This window comes from Camelus dromedarius, chromosome 17, assembly GCF_036321535.1.
Source record: "Camelus dromedarius isolate mCamDro1 chromosome 17, mCamDro1.pat, whole genome shotgun sequence".
Classification (NCBI taxonomy): Eukaryota; Metazoa; Chordata; class Mammalia; order Artiodactyla; family Camelidae; genus Camelus; species Camelus dromedarius.
In genome coordinates, this window is record NC_087452.1 from 4321667 (window position 1) to 4343192 (window position 21526).

General features: G+C 41.7%; 1 protein-coding gene across 3 annotated transcripts in view; it reads right to left on the reverse strand.

The window, feature by feature from the left end:
• PPARG (peroxisome proliferator activated receptor gamma) overlaps positions 1-21526 on the reverse strand; it is a 117165-nt gene that overhangs the window by 37288 nt on the left and 58351 nt on the right. For all 3 annotated transcript variants that reach the window (XM_064496247.1, XM_010984921.3, XM_010984920.3), the window contains 2 exons: positions 6435-6662; positions 4873-5042 (listed from right to left, as the gene is read on the reverse strand). In XM_064496247.1, coding sequence (XP_064352317.1) covers positions 4873-5042; positions 6435-6654 — 390 coding nt within the window. In that variant the 5' untranslated portion in view covers positions 6655-6662. The remainder of the gene's footprint in view (positions 1-4872; positions 5043-6434; positions 6663-21526) is intronic.

Genomic DNA, 21526 nt, shown 5'->3' on the forward strand with positions numbered 1-21526 from the left:
CTTGTCATTTGACTCTTTCAAGAAATCCAGAGAGGAAGACTGGAGGCTCTTACTGAGTGTCTTTCTGTAAAATTATTTATTGATTTGAAGAATAAAGTAGGTTTCTCCAAGGTTTCTTCATAGTACCGGTAAAGAAACACTCCTTAACAACTCTCTCCTTTATTATGTCAGCTTCCATAAAACGATGCTCAATTTCAATAGCTTACTCTTCTGGTTACCGTGAAGTCTATGAACTGGTGTGACGGAGGTGCACCAGTCACCATTTCAGAAAACTGTTTTGTGTATGTGTATCTTTCTCTCTTATTCTTTCTTTCCTCTTCTTTTCTTTCCTCTCTTTCCTTCCTTCCTTCCTTATTGAAGTATAGTCAGTTCACAATGTTGTGTCAATTTCTGGTGTACAGCATGTTTCAGTCATTCATGTACATACATATATTCACTTACATATTCTTTTTCATTATAGGTTACTACAAGATATTGAATATAGTTCCCTGTGCTCTACAGAAGAAACTTGTTGTATGATCTATTTTATATATAGTAGTTAGTACTGCAAATATTTCTTTAAAAAAAGTTTTTTATTTAATTTTTTTTAATGGAGGTACTGGGGATTGAACCTAGACTCATGTATGCTAAGTACGCACTCTACCACTGAGCTATTTCCCTCCCCACAGTATCTGCAAATCTTGAACTCCCTACCCCTTTCCCCCTAGTAACCGTAAGTTTGTTTTCTATGTTTGTGAGTCTGTTTCTGTTTTGTAAGTAAGTGAGTGTTTCTGCTTTTTAAATAAGTTCTTTGTCTTTTTTTTTTTTAGATTCCACATATGAGTGATCTCATATGGTATTTTTCTTTCTCTTTCTGGCTTACTTCACTTAGAATGACAATCTCCAGGTCCATCCATGTTGCTGCAAATGGCATTATTTTATTCTTTTTTATGGCTGAGTAATACTCTATTGTATAAATATACCACAACTTCTTTATCCAGTCATCTGTTGATGGACATTTAGGTTATTTCCACGTCTTGGCTATTGTAAATAGTGCTGCAATAAACACTGGGGCATGTGTCTTTTTGAAATAGAGTTCCCTCCAGATACATGGCCAGGAGTGGGACTGCTGGATAATATGTAAGTATATTTTTAGTTTTTTGAGGAATCTCCATACTGTTTTCCATAATGGCTGCACCAAACTACATTCCCACCAGCAGTGTGGGAGGGTTCCCTTTTCTCCACACCCTCTCCAGCATTTGTATTTTTTTACTCTGAAGTTTTCATATCTGCTTGTGAGAACGTGATGCCTGTTTTTCAAAAAATTTTCTCCAACTTCTCCTTCATTGCTTTACTAGTAACAAAACTTCAGGTGCAATAAAACCTAAGGATGCTATTGTTAATTTTACAATGAGATTAAACACCGTGTGTCAGACCTGCATTAGGCTTTATCATGAAGTGGGGCAGCCCAGAGAAGCTGCGTCAACGAGCTACCACTGGCAGGTGGGAATGTACTAAAAACTCTCCCTGAGGTAGGGTCCTACAAAAATAGATCACAGTGTATCATACGGCAGAGTGTGTTCCCTTACACCTTTAGCTAAGTCCATGGTTCTAAAATGATCTTTCACTACAGATACAAAAATACGATGAAACCTACTAGGGGAAAAAATAAGTGTCCAATTTGTGAGCAATAAATGACAGCTCTGCAAGATCTAAAGTATATTAATTCTCCAGTAGCCACAGGTGATTTTTACCTAAGTCTGCAATATTAATAACCCAAGAATCCATCACTATTTCCCTTTTATCCAAACCCAGTCTTTTAGTTTGTCTGAATTTTGGCAAGGATCACTAATGTAAACCTGTTCCACTGGCACTGCACAACTGTGGAAGACGACCCACTGGCAGCTTTCTTAAGCAGCATAACTATTTTTTTTTAATCCATAAATCAGTTTGCAGGTTTGAGGTCAACTGTATTTTAATTATGGGTCTATCCCACATTCTACTGAAATGACAAATGTTACGTTGCTAAAGCACCTTCCAGAAAATGCACACAGGTGAGTCAGACACGTGCGTGAACTTCATCTTCACGAGTCCTGCTGACGAGCTGAGGTGGCGTCTTCGTGCACTGGCAGCCACTGGTCTAACTCAGCTGCATTCAGAGCCTGGCAGCAGTTTCCTTTAGCTCCAAAGTGGCAAAGAATGAGTATTTCTTCAGCCTTATGCCTTATAATAGTGGTTCTCAAACTTTCTGGTGTCAGCACTCCTTTACTCTCTTAAAAAGTGTTGAGGTTTCCAAAGAGCTTTTGTTATATGGGCTGTGTCTATTGATAGAAATAAAACCTGAGACGCTGGGAGGTACAAGAACACACGGGCAGCACGCCAGCAGGCATGAGGGCTGCAGCGACATTCCACATCGTGCAGCTTCTGCAACGCTCCATTCACACTCCGGAGAGGAGGAGAGTGAAGAAGGCAAACAACAGCTTAGTATTATAATGAAAGTAGTGTCAGCCTCATGGGTGTCTCAAAAGGGTCTGAGGGACGCCCAGAGGTCCCCAGACCACACTTTGAGAAAAACTGACTTAAACGTAGAGAGGCCAAATTTTATATTATTCCTCTAACATTTTTCTTATTCTTATTTATTTTATTTTTTTTTACTAAAAATAGAAAGGAAGTTTTAATGTAGTAAATAAGTTTAGTAAACACCAAGTATATTTTCAGTTGTTAATGAAGACATGATACATTCAAGAAAGTTTTTTTTTTTATTCTTATCTATAAAATGAGCAGATGGCTATGCTCCCTTCCAAGGTTAGCATAACCGTCTTTGCATTTCAGTCTAGGAAGTCTGTGATCCGTATTTTGAATGGTTTGCATGTTACTGCAGGTCAGTACACAAGGCTTAGTTTTCCTCCACTGCTTTTGCTTATTTGTTGATCGTGAAGGACTCCTCCGGGTTTGCCAGGCGTTATTAAGGGTTTATTCTCCGTCTCTGCCTTAGAACCTTTCTGTTTGTACCTCGAGGGCACTTGGGTTTTTCTCCTCTGTTTTCTCTCTTCTTTCTGCTACTTTTCTTCTTCGCGTGCTTTTATCTTCTAAGTTTTTAGGCCCTCAGAGCTTAGCTTTAACACTATAACCAACTACTGACAATATTTGTCTTTCAACTTCTAACCATTTCAGAAGTGTTAACTCTCCACAAATACCTGGCAAACAGAATCAAGGTGTAACTGTTTGCTTAAAACTTTTAGTTTCCAAGTGCTTTACCAGCCCACAAAAACCAATGATTTATTGTGGAAACTTAACCAACCATACTGTTTTTATTTATTCATCAACATAAATTAGCAAGATGAGCAAAACTGAATGATTTCTTCAGGTATTTCTCAGAATTTGGCAACAATTCATTCAGTCAAAAACTGTATAAATCTAATTCAATAAAATGACATGTTCTGACTATGCCTTGAGAACGTAATGATTTCAAGTCAGGCCGCAGATATTTTAGTTTGGTTTCAGTCATAGAATGAAGGAGCTTTACTGTTTTAAATGAAAGCACATCTCTTGCCAGAAGTACTTCAGAGTCATTTTGGAATTTCAGACCTTAGAGGGAAATGAGAAGCCCCTGGGGAGCTAATCCAATGAAGTCAGTTTTACATGCGAGGTGACTGAGAGCTTCACTGTCATGTGATCAGCAGGGACCTCGGGCAAGTGGCCTATGTGACCGCTAGCTTGTCTCTTTCACTTTACTGAGTTGCCTTTAAAGGAATAAGCTTTTGGATTGAAAAGATTTTAAAGATCATCTAATTCAACACCATCATTTTACGGTGGTGAAGACATAGGCAGAATGTGGTTAAAAATGATACATGTAGAAGCATCCTCTGCAATATTCGGTGCCGAGTCAATAAACACTAATTTCCTTTTTTCGGTCCACCATTCAGTAAGGAGCCCTGATGTTTCAATGCCTATGTAACTGCTGTCATAGATTCTTATTCTGAACAAAAAGCCCATCTGAGGGTTGAATCTGATCTTACATAAGCAGCATTTATTTTATAAAGTTAACATTTATGAACAATTTATGCTGAGCCCTGGAGTACAGAATGAGTACTATTCAATTACTATCTTATTCACCAAGCATGTTAGAATTAATTCTTTTAAAAGCCAGCATTTTAAAATATAAGTGGACTAACATTTTCTTAATAACTGGGCAGAATATTACCAAGTGAACTTTCCAAAGGATATCTTTTCACAAAGAAAGGAGGTGAGAAGAAATAGTATCTCCTTTCCAAAATCTCACATCTCTTCGCCTGCCTGTAACACATGGCTCACCCTGACGCTGGAATAAGAGAACACATAGCGCTGGTTTAGGAGTCGTAAGATATGCATTCTGGTCCTGGCTCTGCCACCTTGGCAGACGCCCGTGGGCAAGTCCCACTGGCTCATGATTTCAACACCTATAAAGTGGCTATAAATACGCTCGACCTTATAGGACTGTTCTAAGGCTCAAATGAAGACTGACTGACTATCTATCTATTTGTCTGTCTGTCTGTCTGTCTATCCATCCATCCACCCATCCATTCATCCATCTATCTATCTATCCAGCCATCCAGCCATCTGATCTGTCAAGTCTTATATATACAGAATACTGCACAGTATAGTGAGAAAAAAAAAAAAAACAAACAAACTAGGAGATTCAGGAAATTTGGGTTCTGGTTGGGATCAGCTCATCACTGTCTTGCCATGACACCCTGAACAGGGGACTTTTCTTTCAATTTTACTGTATGTTTGAAAGTGTTCATAATAATATGTTGAGGAGAAAATAAAATAAAATAAAAAATAGAATAGAATAGAAATGAAATAGTAGGTACTTTCCAGCAACTCATTTTAAGGAAAGAACTTGTCTTCTACCTTGCAGCCTTCGCAGGCGTGAACGCCGTAGTGGAAGCCGGAAGCCTTGTCCCCGCAGACGCGGCACTCGATGGCCATGAGGGAGCTGCAGGGCTCCTCGTGAGGCCTGTTGTACAGCTGAGTCTTCTCAGCATAGTAAGGTGGGGAGACGGGCTCCACTTTGATGGCACCTGTGTACAGGAAAACGGGAGCGGATGATTAACACCAGAAAGACAAGGCTCAGCGGGCCACAGGGCACGTCTCTCTAGCACACGTCGCTGCCGCACTTTGTCATTCAAGGGTAGCGGCACTCAGGAACGGGGGAAAAAAGCCACCGGAAAAAGTAGGCTTTGTGATCACAGGCGAGTCACAAAACCTCTGAGCCTCACCTGTGAAAACAAACGGGGATGGGAACTGAGTTTGTGGTTCTATGACCCTCCACGACCCCATAATACTAAAGTCCTAACAGGCACCATACGGTCCTTGAGATAATTAAGGTGACTCTGCTATGCCGTGTGCTGTACTTGGCATGCATCATGATCTGCAATGATACATTTTTACTTATATGTTGCATTTTAAAAGTATTTTTACACCACCCTTGCAAAGGAAACATGGCAGGAACACTGTAGGAAAAGGCAATGGTAAGCCCAGCCTGAAGGTCTGTGAAAAATAAGAGACCAGGTTTCCATCAGTGCTGAGTCAGAAGAGATGGTCTGTAAAATGACCTCTGGTAGAGAAAGACCCTATGGAAAGTAAGCACCTTCTTTCTGCTGGTCAGGATCAGGCCTCTCAAATTTCCATATTAGGCTCTGACTGAAAACCACACATGTAAATAGAACCAAGTATATCATTCATCTTAAAAAAGAAAAAAAAATAGAAAGACAGGAAGTTCTTACTTATTGTCAAGTAATGGTTGCCAACTGCATGGTGGTGGCTTTGGAAAACCAGCGTATCAGCAAGAGATAGGAATCAAGGAAACAGCATCACAGAAATTTATTTTATCTTGAAAAGCGCAGCTTTAGTTTTTCTTGAGTCTGATGGCTTGATGTGAACTGAGTTAGTGGCATGGAGATTTATCAATCGCCTACAATGTCAACGTTTAAATTTGTGCTGAAAGATAGTTTTCAGTGTCAGGTGTTCAGAAACTGCAGAGTTAGGAGAAATGGACTCACAGGAACAGTGATTTAGTGATAAGTTATGTAAGGTAACAAACTGCGACTTATCTACCTACAAGTGGCAAAAAGAATTCTAAGTTTGGGGGATAGACTCTTAGCTGGAGGTATGCCTGGCAATGTAGCCGTGCTGGAACGTGCCCACGGGAAGGAAAGAAGGAAGAGAAAGAAAGAGGGAGGGAGGAGACAAGCGAGGGGGGTGGGGAGGAGAGAAGGATCTCGGTGTTCACACACTGTCTTGCTCTTTGGTAAGTCATAAATGCCCGCTATTTCAGGGATACACGGATGAATAAGCCAATGGTCAGCGCCTTCACTACAGGCTTTAGTTTCTGGCGCATTTATCCCAGTGTTAATGCGAGGTTAGTCCAACTCTAGTCTCAGGGGTCTGAAAGGTGAACATGGACATCGTACTTTGGTACTCTTGGAGCTTCAGGTCGTACTTATAATCCGCAACCATCGGGTCAGCTCTTGGGAATGGAACGTCTTCGTAGTGCGGAGTGGAAATGCTGGAGAAATCAACAGTGGTGAAGGGCTTGATGTCAAAGGCGTGGGAGTGGTCGTCCACCATGGACAGGTCCACGGAGCTGATGCCGAAGCTGGTGGGCCAGAACGGCATCTCGGTGTCAACCATGGTAATTTCTGAAATGGAGAAGAGGACAGGTGGGACGTTAGTCCTGGAGGACAGAGCAACCTCCTAGAGACACAGAGAAAGGGGCTGGAAAGAGCCTGTGGTCAGGGATCTCCCCGGGGCGACGAAGATGAGAGATGAGGACTAACCACCTTTTTAGCGTCATCCAGGCTGTTGGCCTAACAGACGGAGGTCACCCCCTACCTGGATGTTGCAGTAGGGGACCCTGTAATAGTTTCGCGTGGACAGCAGACCTGCATCGCGTCCTGCGAACAGCCCCGCTCTCACTAGAGAAGGACGCCTCTCTTAAGGGTGTCTGGGAATGGGCCTCTTGTGTTTTCCCAGCAAGCAGAGAGCTAAAGAATGTAACTCTCAAAGGCTGACTCTTGCATGAGGTTAAAGACTCCAGCTGTGGTCTTCACCAGAAAAACAAAGCGCCTTGAAAGCACAAATAAGGAGACCAGGGCTGTGGATGTGCTTTAGCGGCTCCAGGAGGACTCATTAGGCAGCGTTTGGGTCCACATGTCTGAATATCTACATGAGTAAGTACCCAAACAACCTGAAGCTATCTGTGTTGCAGCATAAACACTGCACACCAGGAGGAGGAATGTGCACTGGTGATAGCCCGAAGGTCCCACTGGGTCTCGGTGACATCCAGGAAAATGCCTGTGCTCCTAATGACAGGGCACCCATCAAACTGTGTCTACCGTTCCCCATTTCATCTGAACCCGCCTAATCCAGGTCACTCTATTTTCTTTGCCCATCTCCTCCGCACGCTTACTTTATGTCTCTGTCCACTGTTCTCAGTATAAATGACTTTCCAGTCAAAGTAGAACTCTCTTGTCTCAACTGCGATGCCCACAAAAGTGGGTTTATCTACCTGTCATGATGCCTACTGTGCAGTCCTTCTGCCTACAAGGTCGACTGAGCTAAAGGCGGCTTACATGCTTCTGTGTAAGCACTGGGAAATGAAAACGAGGATGCAAAAAACGTCTGGCTTGCAAGAAAAACGGGCTGCTCATCATTTCCACTGGTGTAACTTCGTTCTGTTCCACTTTTAACGTATGACTTCAGTGACCCCCTGCCAACCAGCGCCATGCCTCTCAATTCAGGAATCATGTCCCTAGGGGTCATCTGTCTCACTGCAGTTTTGGGGCCAATTTTAATGCTAAAATAGCCAGTTATGTGGCAATAAGTAGAATGAAAAGTTCATATGATTTTAAAGATATACTGTGAAACCCTAAAAAAATGTTATACTTGTAGCATATTTTGAAAGAATGCTAGTTTTTTGTTCGTTTGTTTTTTAAAGAATAGACTTTAGTTTTAAAAGCAGCTTTAGGTTTACTTAAAAACTGAGCAGGAAGTGCAAAGTTCCCATATACCCTCTTCCCCGTCTCCTTCCTCCCACCCCCGAACCACACAGTTTCTCCTATTATTAACCTGCGTTTCCCCTATTGTTAACATGTGCCTTAGGGTGGCACACATGCTGCAAAATTGAGGAATCAATATTGATACATTGTCAACTAAAACCCACAGCCCGCCGTTAGATCTAATTCAGTCTTGTACATCCCGTGGCTTTGACAAACGCGTAGTGTCACGCGTCAACCATCACAGTGTCGTACAGGACAGCTTTGCTGCCCTAAACATCCCCTGTGCTCACCTACTCCCCGCTCTTCTCTTCCCCCAAGAATGCTATGACTCTGCTGTCCTCTGTCACAGGCACTCTGTTGGAAAACCAGGGGAAGCACTGAAAAAGTCTTTGCTTGGCATTCAAGGCCCTCCCTGACAGCCTGACTTACTCCCTCGTCTCATTTTCTGCTGCTGATCCCAGACCGCATCCCTGTCCTCAGCAAATCCTACGGCAGGACCCACCACACAGGGCGCCCAGGGCAGACACCCTCCGCACCGTCTAGTCTGCTCATCCCCGTTCACGCTGCTTCCTGAGGCGGCCCGTCCTCCAGTCGCCCTCCTCACTGCTCATCACCATTCCCGGCTCCTTCCCACAGCAGCGGGGAGCCTCACAGTGGTCCAGAGGCTACTGCGTGAATTCTCCACCTTAAAAATCCCCTCCCCTCCCTGTGTTCCCACAGCACTCAGCACCTCTCTTTCACTCTGATATAATGATCTGGATAAACGTCTCCACTGTTGGGCTTCAAGCTCTGGAGCAAAGGACAGTGTCTCATTATTCTGTTTTTCCCTTAGTCCTCACGCGTAGTTATTGTTTAGTAAACGCTGGCCAATTGAATGATCAGATTTTATAGAGAAGAACAGAACAAGTATTCATTTTTCTGTGAAAATGGAAAAAAATAAAGCTACTTTCTCAACGGTTTGGTTTTGCTAAGGCTTAAGCTCCTCAGAAAAGATGCAGTCTTCAACATTATAAATAAAATACAGCTGAAGCTGTAACCCGTCCTCTCAACAACGTATACTGAGTTTCTCTCTTTTGATAATTGCAGGAGGGAGATTAGGGTCCTATAAACCTTGCCCCCCTACATAGAAAGGACAAAGTTAGAACAAAAAACAGTTTGCCTCTTCATCTCTATGAAAACAAATTGTCCCAAAACACATTTTCCTTCCCCTCCTTCCCTCCTCCCGGTCCTCTTACTCTGGGACGTCTTGACCTAAACAATGTTACTCCGTGGACCACAGTCACTGGGAGGCACAGTGGTTCCCTAGACAGTTTATTTTATTTTGACTTAGAGACGGGTCCAAGGGAGCCTGCTTCTAATTTTGTCTCTAGAAAACATAAGCTACTGTTTCTGCCAAGTTGTAAGCTGAGGAGGTGCTTTTTGTTACTCCATGCAATTACCCATGAAACAACCAATGAACAAAGCATTTGCATGAACAACAGCCCTGCTCAGGGACAAGTAACAGTGTCTCAACTTTCCAGCTGGGTGACAGGAGCGCACTGTGACAGGCGCATCCATCAATTTCGCAACCTTCCATGTGTTCCAAGCAGGCAGAAGTCTTGGGGTGGACGCTGTGTGAAGGACACTAACATGGTTTTCCTAGACCTTCAGCTTGGCTTTAAACTCGGTTACAGTCAAAGAGCAGACTTTTCACAACACGCCGAAGTACAATGTGTCTCGAACAAAAACACAACCAATATCATGCAAAAGTAACTTACCTCATCTGCCAGGCATCATTATTTGGGAGCATGGAAGTGGGTCAGAAAAGACGCTGAATTACAAAATCAAGCGCCAGAGCTCTACAGTTTACCTTTAGGGTTTCACGTTGTCCCTTATGAAAAGACAAGAAAAACTTCTACTGGAATATCTGGGGAAATATTGCATCTCCTTAATAATTACCTCAGAGAACCCTAAATCTTTGCTAAGAATTGTGCCAGATACAACACTTGGACTGTCTCATTTCATCCTCACAACAGCCCTGTGAGGTAGGAACACTTATAATTCTCCTTAAAGAAGAGGAAACGGAGGCACAGACACAGAAGTAACTTGCCTAGGACCGCCGTTGCTAAGGAGGAGAGCCGGTTCATAAGCCCAGATGGTCTTAAGCCCCACAGCCTGCAAACACTTAACTTCCTAAACTTAATACTGGTTAGAAAAACACATCTCTTCCTGATCTTCTAATTCTACATTAAACAACAATTAATTTCAACAAACCTTCACTGAGCACCTATAATGTGCCAGGCGCAGGGGGCTGGGGAATGCACCACGAAGGCTGAGTCATTCTCAAACACAAGCCTCACTAGAGAAACACATTAAGCTGCACTTTGAGCGGGCCCAGGAAAACGCCTTTCCTAGAATGCCTCAAACACAGGAGCTCTGTTGGAAGTGACCTTAGAGAGGCACTTAATGGCTTTTGTTCAATCTCTGCTCATTTGTTTCAGTTTAAGGTACTCATAAATATGATCCCAATTTATTCATCCAGCCCTTCCTTACTGACCCATTTAAATCATTTTGCTGTGTAAACTGACCTGGGAATTTCCTAATTCCTCTCCTGTTAGAATAGCTGGGATCTAGAGACAAAAATCATCCTGAAATAATAGAGTGGGAAGGGCCTTTCTGAGATAATGTTAAGTTCCTCATTTGACAGATGAAGAAAACCAGGCAACGTGATTTGCTCATGAGCCCACGGTTAGAGGCAGACCCGGTGAGAATCCAGGCTTTCTGCTTCCCACACTGTATTCTCTGCACTGCATCATGAAGTTGTTCCCATATGTAAAGACGCTGAAAAAGGGACACGCAACCTTCGCCAATTTTCAGATTCAGATTTTTTGGTCTCAATTAATACAGAGGAATGCCATCAAATTTATGAAGGAAAAAACTCTCCTGCAAGGAGCCATTTATGGGATGGCAAATTATAATAGAATAAAAAAAACTGTAACAGAATTTATTTCTCACAAAAACAACAAACCCTGAATTCATCAAAAGGTTAAGGAAATAGTCTGATAAAGTATCAGTCTGAGTTTTTACATAGTAAATACATGTGTGGGGGAGGGTATAGCTCGGTGGTAGAGCGCGTGCTTAGCATGCACGAGGTCCTGGGTTCAATCCCCAGTACCCCCATTAAAGATAAATAAATAAATAAACCCAATTACCTCCTCCCCCCAAAAAAACAAACAAAAAGAATTAAATAAAAATGTGCCAAATCATTAATAAGACAGCTCAAAAAAATTTTAAAAACAAAAACAGAAAGAGGTGTGTATTTTATTTGTTCGTCTGTTGCAGGCTGCTGTTCTGAACGTTAACATCTGAAGATGGAGGAGAACCAGGGTCGTGTCAGACACCCTGGGTTTGCATCCTGACCTACTGCTGGTCAGTGCTGTGGTCTCCACATACCTAATTGTCCCCATCTGTAAAATAATCGCCCCGCCTTCCTCACAGAGGTGCTGTGAAGGTTAAGTTAGATAATATATGGAAAGCATCTAGCAGTGGCCAGACAATCAGTTCTCTGTAAATATAATTATTGGTAGTAGCGGTAATTTTTGTAACCAGGGTAACCAGAGTCCTAGAATCCTGTAAGAGGTGGGCTAAAAGCCTCCAGTGCTACCACTAGAGGACAGGAAGAGGAAGAAACACCAGCAAAGCCTATTGTTCAAACAGGACTACGCCTAAAACAGATGTCCTGTTTAAGAGCCCTCTGGAAAAGGAGAGACCACAGTTTCTCTTTGTTACTTGTTCCAGTGCTGAACTGCTCCTCTGTAGCCAGGAAAGTCTGTGTCTTATCTGGCACTTCCCCAGTTGTTGTTAAACATATGTTAATGATTTTTTAAATTTATTTTTTGATCACAAAATCATATTTAATGGAGAAATACAAGAAACAGAATAAGACCTATAAGACAATACCATGTATATTCATTTAAAATTACGTGTATACAATACAAAAATACGGCAGGCATGCAAATAAAAAGAACACGGTGAAACACACTACAATGGTTACCTCTGCGGTACAAGAGGATCGAGAATGAGGTACATATTTAAAATGATCTGGAAAGGAAAAAGAAAGAAAGAAAGGAAGGAAGAAAGAGAAGAGAAGGAAAGCTGAAATTGCAGGAAAGACTGCAGAGGCTGCGGGAATGATGTTTCTTTTAAAATAATTAAGAAGAAAAAAATTCAGGTAGGCAAATACATTTAGGAACTGCTAGGTGAAGCCAGTTTAAGTAGGCTGACTGCAGGACTTAGACTCGTACACTAAAAATCCAGTATAATATACAAAAGAGAAGGGTTGGCAACATTTGGGGAGTTCACCACCTGATGGAATAGAGTTGGTGAAATGAGGGTCTAACCTACGCTGGTGGAGTTTGTAACTTTTCCTTTCATTTTCTAAACATACAGTCATCACCTTCTGCTTGCTCTTTACCATATGTACTTGAAAAGCATTATTAAGTTACTCCTAGGTTTTCTTTACCTTTAGAGTAACTAAGGGCAAAGGTTTATGTTGTTTAAAACAATAGCAAAACCCAAGAGAAAGAGGATTCCTTCAGTAACGTTTTTTTTATGGAGACTATCCCAGAAGCCTCCAGACAGGAAAGAAGAATGCTCCACACGAAGGATCAGGAATCAGTGCGACCCTGACCTGCTCAACAGCAGTGCTGGAAGCTAGAAAATCAACAGAGCAATTTTTTTTAAAATCTCCCCTCCCCCCAAATCTTCCAACTTAGAATTTTATACTCAGCCAAACCATCACTCAAGTATAAGAATAAAGACACCTTCAGAAGTACGAGGCCTCCTCCCATGTGCCCTCTGGCAGAGTTCCACACCAGAACAAAAGGGAAATACTCGGGGAACAAAGGATGGACACGCAGGGAGAGGTGGGAGGAAGGCCAAGGACAACAACCCGGAGCAGCCCAGAGAGAACGGGGCAGGAGGACGGAGGCGGCGGCGTGACAGTCCCCGAAATGCACCAAGGACCGCTTCCAGGGCGGCTCCTACTCCCTCAGAGAGTCTGAGAGTGAACCAGTGACGGGTCTGTGGAAAAGGAGCAACTACCAAAAGAAAAGAAAAGAAAAGAAAAGAAAAGAAAACAAAAGAAAAGAAAACAAAAGAAAAGGAAAAAAAAAAAGAGTTATTAACTCCAGAAAAACGAATAGCTATTCAGGATCAGAAGTCAAACTGTAGTCTCCCGTCTGGCTCAGCCGTCAGCAGCGCTTCCAAAGTTACCGCCGCACAAACGCACACAAGTGCTGTCACTCACGGTGACAAAGGACCACACTGTGAAGCCGGGGAAGGAGGGGTGTGTGTTTCGGGAGAGGCAGCGTGGTGGTAAAGGGCCACAGTTTTACCTTCCACAGCAGCAAGTCAGTGGGTAATGAACGCAATTTTTAAAATGGCGGCCTAAGCATTTATTTTAAAGATACAGCAGTAAATACCAGGAGACATGTTTTAAAAAGTTAAAAGTCGGGAGTGGGAGCTGGGTGTGGGTCGAGGTTGCTGCTCTTCATTAAAAGCTTTTTGTGTGATCTGACTCCTAAAACTGCACAAGTATTAGTTTGATAAAAGTAAAAATTAGGTTGAATATTTTTAAGCAGTAATATTTTCCCATGATTTCACCTAACAGAGGGAGTAAATATATTCCTTGCCTGTTTCTCAGTCCTTTTAAAAAGGAATTATTATGCAATAACCTGGAAGAGTAAGGAAAATTTTAATGTGGTTTCAAGTAAAGGAAAATCAGAAAGTATTTTTGATATTTGACCAATAGATGACTGTTTTATTGACTCAAGCATTTAAAAAATAAATTCCATCAATTCATTTCTCTTCCTTCATGGTATGATGAATTTTATTAGTAAAAAAGGAAAAAGACTCTGGACCCCATTAGCGGAAGTGCAGTTTAACAGTAACTAATGAATTTTAAGCACTTACTATGACAGGCATCATACATTAAACCCATTACTTACAGGTTATACATACACTAACAAATTACAATTTGTTATGTAACTTATGAGCATATATATGTATATATAGTAATATAGTTTACATATGTAAACAGTGCTATAGATTATATACAGTTACAATTACCACCAACAGACTGAAAAAATTAGAAAGGGGTAAGTGATTTTCCCAATGTCACACAGTCAATAGTTATTGGAGCTGGGGTTTGAATTCTGTTGTGGTTTCTCCAGAGAACCTCTTTTTTGAACACCAGGAATTAAGAAAAGGATTAAAAATGGATTCTTTGGTGTGTCATTTGTTTCTTTCATACAAGAAAATATATTTTCATTCTGTTGTCTACTTAGACTATATTAAAAGCCAAATCCAACGCTTCTGCAGTCTGATGTCCCGGTGACACTCCCCGTGACATCCTGGGCAGAGGCTGGAAGTGTTCTGATGCGTATCTGCATACACAAACTTGCTTATAATAAGCCAGAAGGTCTCACAGCAAATTTCCAAATTCAGATCAACAAAGGACGTATCATCAGATACGAGAAGACCACGTTTGTTTATGCTCTTTAAAACTTCACTTTCTCTTGTGCAGGCCACATCTTGTTTAGACAGTTTGCTTTATCTAGTCCTGAGGTATCGGGAGAAGGAAGATTACAGCATCGTGCCCTCGTCCGGACTCATCGTTTCCTCTGCTGCCTTCGCTGGAGATTCAAGTCCTCCTTCTCATCATGGTCGAAGCAGTCTGAGGCTGGGTCTTCTGCTAAAACTACCTTCAGGTGTTTCTAAGAGGAGACTTACTGCAAATCTCATGAGGACTCATCGAGGCTAAATCTGTTGACCAGCTAGTTGCTCTGGGTGAGCTGGAAGCCTGGCCTCGTCCGGTGCACACCAGCACCAAGTGCAGAATGGTGCTTAGGTCAGAAAAAAGGAACTGGAATATTTCCCCCCAGCCAGCTCCCTCTGCACAGTTCGGTTTTGGTTTCGCTGTGCTAGAGGAATGAAAATGGGAGAGAGGAGCTGGAGTGGAAAGGAAGAAAAATGAAAGGAATGCACCAGAAATTTGTAACTACTTAGAAAGGACGGAGCCACCAGAGATCTGCCAAAGGACTGTTTCTCTTTGCTTCATCCACCTGTCAAACACTGCAAGGGACCTCCCGCAGCCAGGAAGAGAACAGGGAGGTGGTTTCAAGTAACACTTTACTACTGAAGCACCTTGAATAGCTTGAAATGATCCCAGAGGGCAAAGCCAGCTTTACTCAGAGCTGCTCAGTCTGGCAAAGTGAGTGACACACTACACTTCTGTTTGCCCTTTTGTTTTCGATTTACTGTACCAAGCACTCTTCATGAGAAGACAATGGTCTTAAGCTAAACAAACACTGAGAATTAAGATGTCAAAACAGATGTAGCCACATCACTGATGGTTATGGGGCAATGTGCAGATTTTCACTAGCTATTCCACATATAGTATCTTAAAACGTATTGGCACGTGGCGTTAAAACATTCATAGGCAGCATTTTTCATTTTAAATCTTCCTCCTGAGCCATCATAGCAAAACAAAAAATATTCTATATGAAAGCGTTTGATATGATTCAACACTCATTCATGATTTAAAAAAAAAACAACCTCTTAACTAGGAAGGATGGGAAACTTCATTAATTTGATAAAGATATCTATTAAAAGAAAACAGACAAACAAAAACCTAAAGTAGCCATCAGATTTGATAGCGAAATATTTAAGCTCTCCTTCCGAGGTCAGGAACAACAAGGATACAGTTATCACCACTTACGTTAAACGCTGGAGAGCCTATCCAATGTAATAAGAAAAGACAGACACAGGACTAGAAAAGCAGAAATAAAACGCACATTACTTACAGATGACATGATTGTAAAAAAGAAACAAAATAAAATAAAACCATTACAGTTAACAAGAGAATTTAGCAAAGTTGCTGGATTTAAGGTTGATATTCAAAAATCAACTCTATTTCTATAAGCCAGCAGGAAATAGGAAGTGATATTCAAATATGATTTTTACATCAAAAACATCAGATACCTAGGGGAAAAAAATCTAGCAATCTATGAGGGAGATTTCAACACTGAAAACCCAAGAATGTTATTGAGAACATATCTAAATAAATGAAGGGATGTATCATGCTCATGGACTGCAAGACTCAGCATTGTAAAGCTGTCAGCTGTCCCCACCTTTGTCAGGGATGGCGGGTCATAGAAGGAAACATGCAGACTGACTACATCCCAGCAAAAACTCTCCCCTTTGTGTTAAAGGGACTGGTATAGAATTTCCAGGGCACTCATTGAAGAATTTTCCTATTCAGCAGTTATAAGACAGTATTGAAATAAGTCTTAGTAAACTATCTATTTTTTTTTTCAATTGGCTTCCTTGGACAATAACGGCTAAATACATATTCAACGAAAGTTTTCAAATCAACGTAAACAGGGAAGGAAAAAATTCAAAGGGTGCACATGCCATCCGAAGGAGTCAGTATTACACGTCTCATTTTTGCTTTAGGTATGTTTGGCTTATATGTAAGCCCTATTCTGTTTTATAAAGACCCTGTATTATTTTTTTTTAACAGTGCTGGAAATCTTTTCCCAAATACTAATGCCTACATTGGGATTGCTGTGTTTGGGAAGTTAATATGCTTGGATCAGCTGAGTCATCTTTGGAGACATTCCATTTAAGTGAAATAAAATCAGCAGGTTAAATCTAAGTCACCAATTTTAGGCTAATTATTTAACTCTTCTTTGTATCAACCATCTATTTCATAAACCGTGCTTCTTAGAAGAGTCATCATCATATTTTACTGTGATGTTTCTCTTCCCCAAACCTCCCCCTGCTTTACTTTTCTTCGGCATCTTTCTCTAAGTATCTTCATCTCAGTACATGCTGCATCAGTAGCACAAAACCAAAGCCACCTCAAAGCAAGATAACCAGTGACCTAAAACTGTGTGCAAGGTATTTTTCAGGCTTCACAAGAAACACACTATCATGTGGTTCTTGACCTTGAGAAGTCACCAAGGGGAAAGATGGTTGGTGACAGAAGAAAGTACAGAGACTGACCTAGTGATTCAGGCAATGAGGGCCCTGCAACATGGAGGAGAGAGACACTCATGTCCTGAAACAATCGGGGATAACTTCATGGTGGACCTGGGTTTTGAATTATGAGAGCCCAGTGGGATGACTGGAATCTGGCTTGTTACAGATAAAGATATTCCATGGAAAAGATACTTGTCTCCATTATCCATGCGCCCCTTGTATTACCTGAGTGTATTTAAGCAATAATAACATGAATTAACACCACAGAGGACTAGATTTCACGCAGGACAGACACCTGCAAATCGGACTGGTTTCTCCTGGGTCAACTGTTTGTACCTTGTAATTGGCTAGAGGTGTGGTTATATCGATGGCAAAGAGATTTCTGTGTAAATGGCAAAGGTTTCTACGTAAATCTGGCCATACTCAGGTCAAACTCACACCTTTGGGTCTTATTAGCATCATATCTTAATCAACTAAAGCAAACATGCCTCAACAGTTTATATAATAGGACTAAAATTTTCGAAGCTAAAGGCAGGGTTTTAGGTAAACGGTTAACACAATAGTAAAATAATATCCACTTATCTTACACTAAAAATATTTAATTGCTAATGCAAAGCAAAAAAAGAAAAAAAGAAGAATGAATATTTTACTTTTTCCAAAATAAATGACTTGATTCAAAGTACGGGAGTCATCGTGTTCACAGGACCTGAACATGAGGGAGGAACTAGGGCTTCTCTCCTGTAGCTAAGCTTTGCCACTGGCTCTTTGCCAAAACAAGAAACTGAACCTTGGTTTCTTTCTTCTGAAACTATGATTAATAGTAAGTAACCATCAGATAATACCTAAATAGTCTGAAAAATGTTAAGGAAAAGATCAGAAGAGAGTAAGCAGTAAGTCTAACCTAATTAACCATGGGAATAGAAAATGTTGGCTAGCACGGACGATGAAAATGTGCATTATCCCAAAGTGCTAACTTCCATTTCACGGGTGACAAGACAAAACTAACACTTGATGGGCACCAATGACATCTCAGGCACTGCTCTAAGGGCTTAATATATTGGACATTAGTTAGTTAACCAAATAAGTTATTTTTCTACTAGCAAATAAATCTCTTGGAAGTTCAAACAAACACTGAAAGTATCCAAAGGCAGGCAGACTTGCAGAAGAAGCCAGGCATTTGGATAATTCACAAACTTGTAACATTCAAATTAATTTCCAAACGGCATTCAGCTAATAATATTCAAACCAGTGGAAGGCCACAGCACAAAAAACTCTAAGTAATTCAAAATACATTTGTACCTGGTTTTCAGCATACACTATAATATTGTTGGTTTGTTTGTATTAGCATCGGTTTTAGAATATTATTTAGCGTACACTAAACTTTTGTTTTCACGTACTAAACAGATTCCAGCGAGCTGCTGAGGTACACCAGGAGATCGGCGTGGTCTTAACAAGTCAACAAGAACTTACTAGACACCTATTACGTGTTAGATACTGGTTGAATAAAGAAGAATAAAACTTGGATCTTCTCAGTGACTACATAATTTGGCTTAGGGAATGTATAAAACAGAAAATAAGATCAGATGGCCTCCAATTAAGGGCCAAACATGTTAGAGAAGTGTATTCTTTCACTTAACAAGTATGAACGAGCCCCACTGTTCACCGCACTTGGGACATCGGCGGGTTAACAAACGAGACAAGGATCTCTGCCTTCATAGGGCTAATAGGCTAGTGGGATAAAGTGGCCAATAAACAATAAACACGATAAATAAGTAAGTTACATGGTAGGTTAGATGACGATGAATGCTTTAGAAATAAGAAAATGTAGAGCCGGGGGAGGGGCGGGGGGGGAGAGAGAGAATTCAGTAGGGGTGTCGAGGCAGTCCTCACTCAAAGGTAACAGCTGAGCAAAGATTACAAGGAGCTGAGTCAGCCAAGGTGTCGGAGGAAGAGGGTTCCAGGAAGAAGCAAGAACTAGAGTGGAAGCACAAAGGAAGGGGGGAGGAATAGCAAGGAGGCGGGTGTGGCTGGGGCCGAGGGGGAGAGGCAGTCAGGGAGAGGAGGAGGGGGGACACTGATGGCAGCGGGGTGGGGTGCTGGGCACAGGGGAGCCCCTGCAGGGTGCTGAGCAGGCTGACAGACCTGACTTCCATTTCACCGTGATCCCTCTGGAAGACGAACGGGTTGAGATCAGGCTGCTGGGAGGTCAGGCAGAAGGAGGCAGATCTGTCAAGAGGCTGGGACAGCACTCTCGGCGGGGGGACGGGGGGTGGGTTGCATCAGGGTGGTGGCAGTGGAGGGGGGCAAGAGATACCGTTTTGTGGGGAAAGAGAGCGCAATTAACAGTAATGTGTTCAGAGACTGTTTTCATGGAGCAGCCGTCACTTGATCCTGACCTTGAAGGACAGAGAGGACTGGAAAATGTGGAGGAACTGGGAGGGGCGCTCCAGGCTCGGATGCAAGAGTGAGTGTGGCTTATCCTTGGGACAGTAACGTCAGTCCAGTTAGAGCATGGCAGACCAGTCTCTGGGGCGTGGAGGGAAATGAGATACGCAAGGTGAAACCCAGATTACAAAGAGCTCGGAGAGCCAGGCAAAGGTGTTGAGACCTCACAGTCCTCACTCTGGTGCCTTGAACATAGCAGGTGCTCAATACATATTAGAAGACGGGTAATAAAGACGGGCTTTTAGGACCACTGATCTGGCAGATTGGAATGGCTGGCTGAGAGTTTCTCATTTAGAAGGTCGGCTAAAAGGCCATACAGAAATTCTGGCCTGAGATAATGAGGGATAATTCGGTGTAGGTAATTGCCAGTTGACTGTTTTAAATCTACTTTATAATGCAAACCATTCACCACTTGTGGGAACCTCAATCTTGTGTTGGCAATCCCTTACTCAAATAAAAATTACGTGGGTCTAAAAAACTGTGTACTCAAGCAGCCACGTGATCTTAATTCCCAGGTTATAAGAGTTGGATGGCAGTTACTATGAAGTAAATGTGCAATGCTTGTGTCTCTAAATTAGTTACAGGTGCAAAACCATTGACAAAAAAACGATAATCTGGAAGAGGTTTATAGAAACTTAGTTCCATTCAAATGAGTCTGATTCATTTTCTACCACACATTTTCACAAATACTCAACACTGTAGATGGACACAATGCATTTTCTGGACAACTTTCTAATGCCTAATTTAAGGGTATCCAAAGGAAGCTAGAATAACAGAACCCTAGCGTCTGTTCTGTTGATCTAACACAACTAAGAAATTTGCTTTGCTCAGATTTCCTCTGATACCAAGAATATGTGCCTTACAAAAGAGTTGTGATGATTTTAGAATCTCCCCCAGGTTATCTTGTTCAAGTTATAAGTGAGAATGCCGACAAAGGTAATAATCTACAGCAACCTCCATAAAAGGTATAAAAACTTTTTCATTTAATGACCCATTTTTACACTGCAATTAACAGTTAAGTGGATAACTGCTGTCAGACAGCCTTTAGGACACATTGTATCAGACAAGGAGTTCTAGGGGAAAATAAAACTTTAAAAAAAACACGGTGTTTTCTTGTAAGCATTTAATATAAATGACACTTGTGTTCTGGATGTTTCCTATAATTCATAATTTGCAGGGTGGGGAAGGACAAGAGAAATGACCCTTTTTGGAAGCCAGGAGATTCTCAGATTCTAGAAACCTACCAAATCTACTAAGTCCTAGTGATCAGAAAAGAGATGTGAGCAGTTAAATCAGAAATAAATAATAAAACTAAAGCCACATGAAGGAAAACATTATTATGGACAATAGTAAAATTCTAGAAAAAGGCCCTGGAGGGGTATTACTTGTGAGACAAGGAAATTCAGAGCTGTCAGTGACCTAACTCCTCACCATCTAGAGGACATTATAACGTTAAGACTTTTTCAGTGTCTCTAAGGATAAAACACATCAGCATCACTGTCATCTACACACAAAGGATGATTTCAGCTTTTGGAAACTGATTCTTTTCACAGGCAAATGTTAATGAAAGTGGGAGGTAACTCCCTCATTAAAAAAAAATCAGACATAATGACACTTCCTCTAAGTTTGATCATTTCCTTATCAAAACATTCACGGGAGGTCGAGCAGAAGCCTCATCTCACTCAAAATTGCCACTTATTTTGATGCATGAGGAATCCTGCAGCTTCCCCACCCCCCACATCCCTTAAAATGCTTCAGATTTAGGGTATTACATGTCTTCCATGCTGTCCACAAGTGGTTAACACCACAAAGCCAGGACCACGAACTCTGCATAGGGTGTCAGACGTGCTTTCGCAAATACTGCCGTTTAACCCTACACCAGTCCTGCATTTTCTGTTAACATAAGTGGAAACGGAAGGCAGAGGGGCTAAGCGACTTGCTCAAAATTACACAGAAGGTACGTGGCCAAGACAGGACTGGCGGTTACATCCCCTGCTACTACATGGCTCTCTTCAAATTTCTGGAAAGGTGAAAAC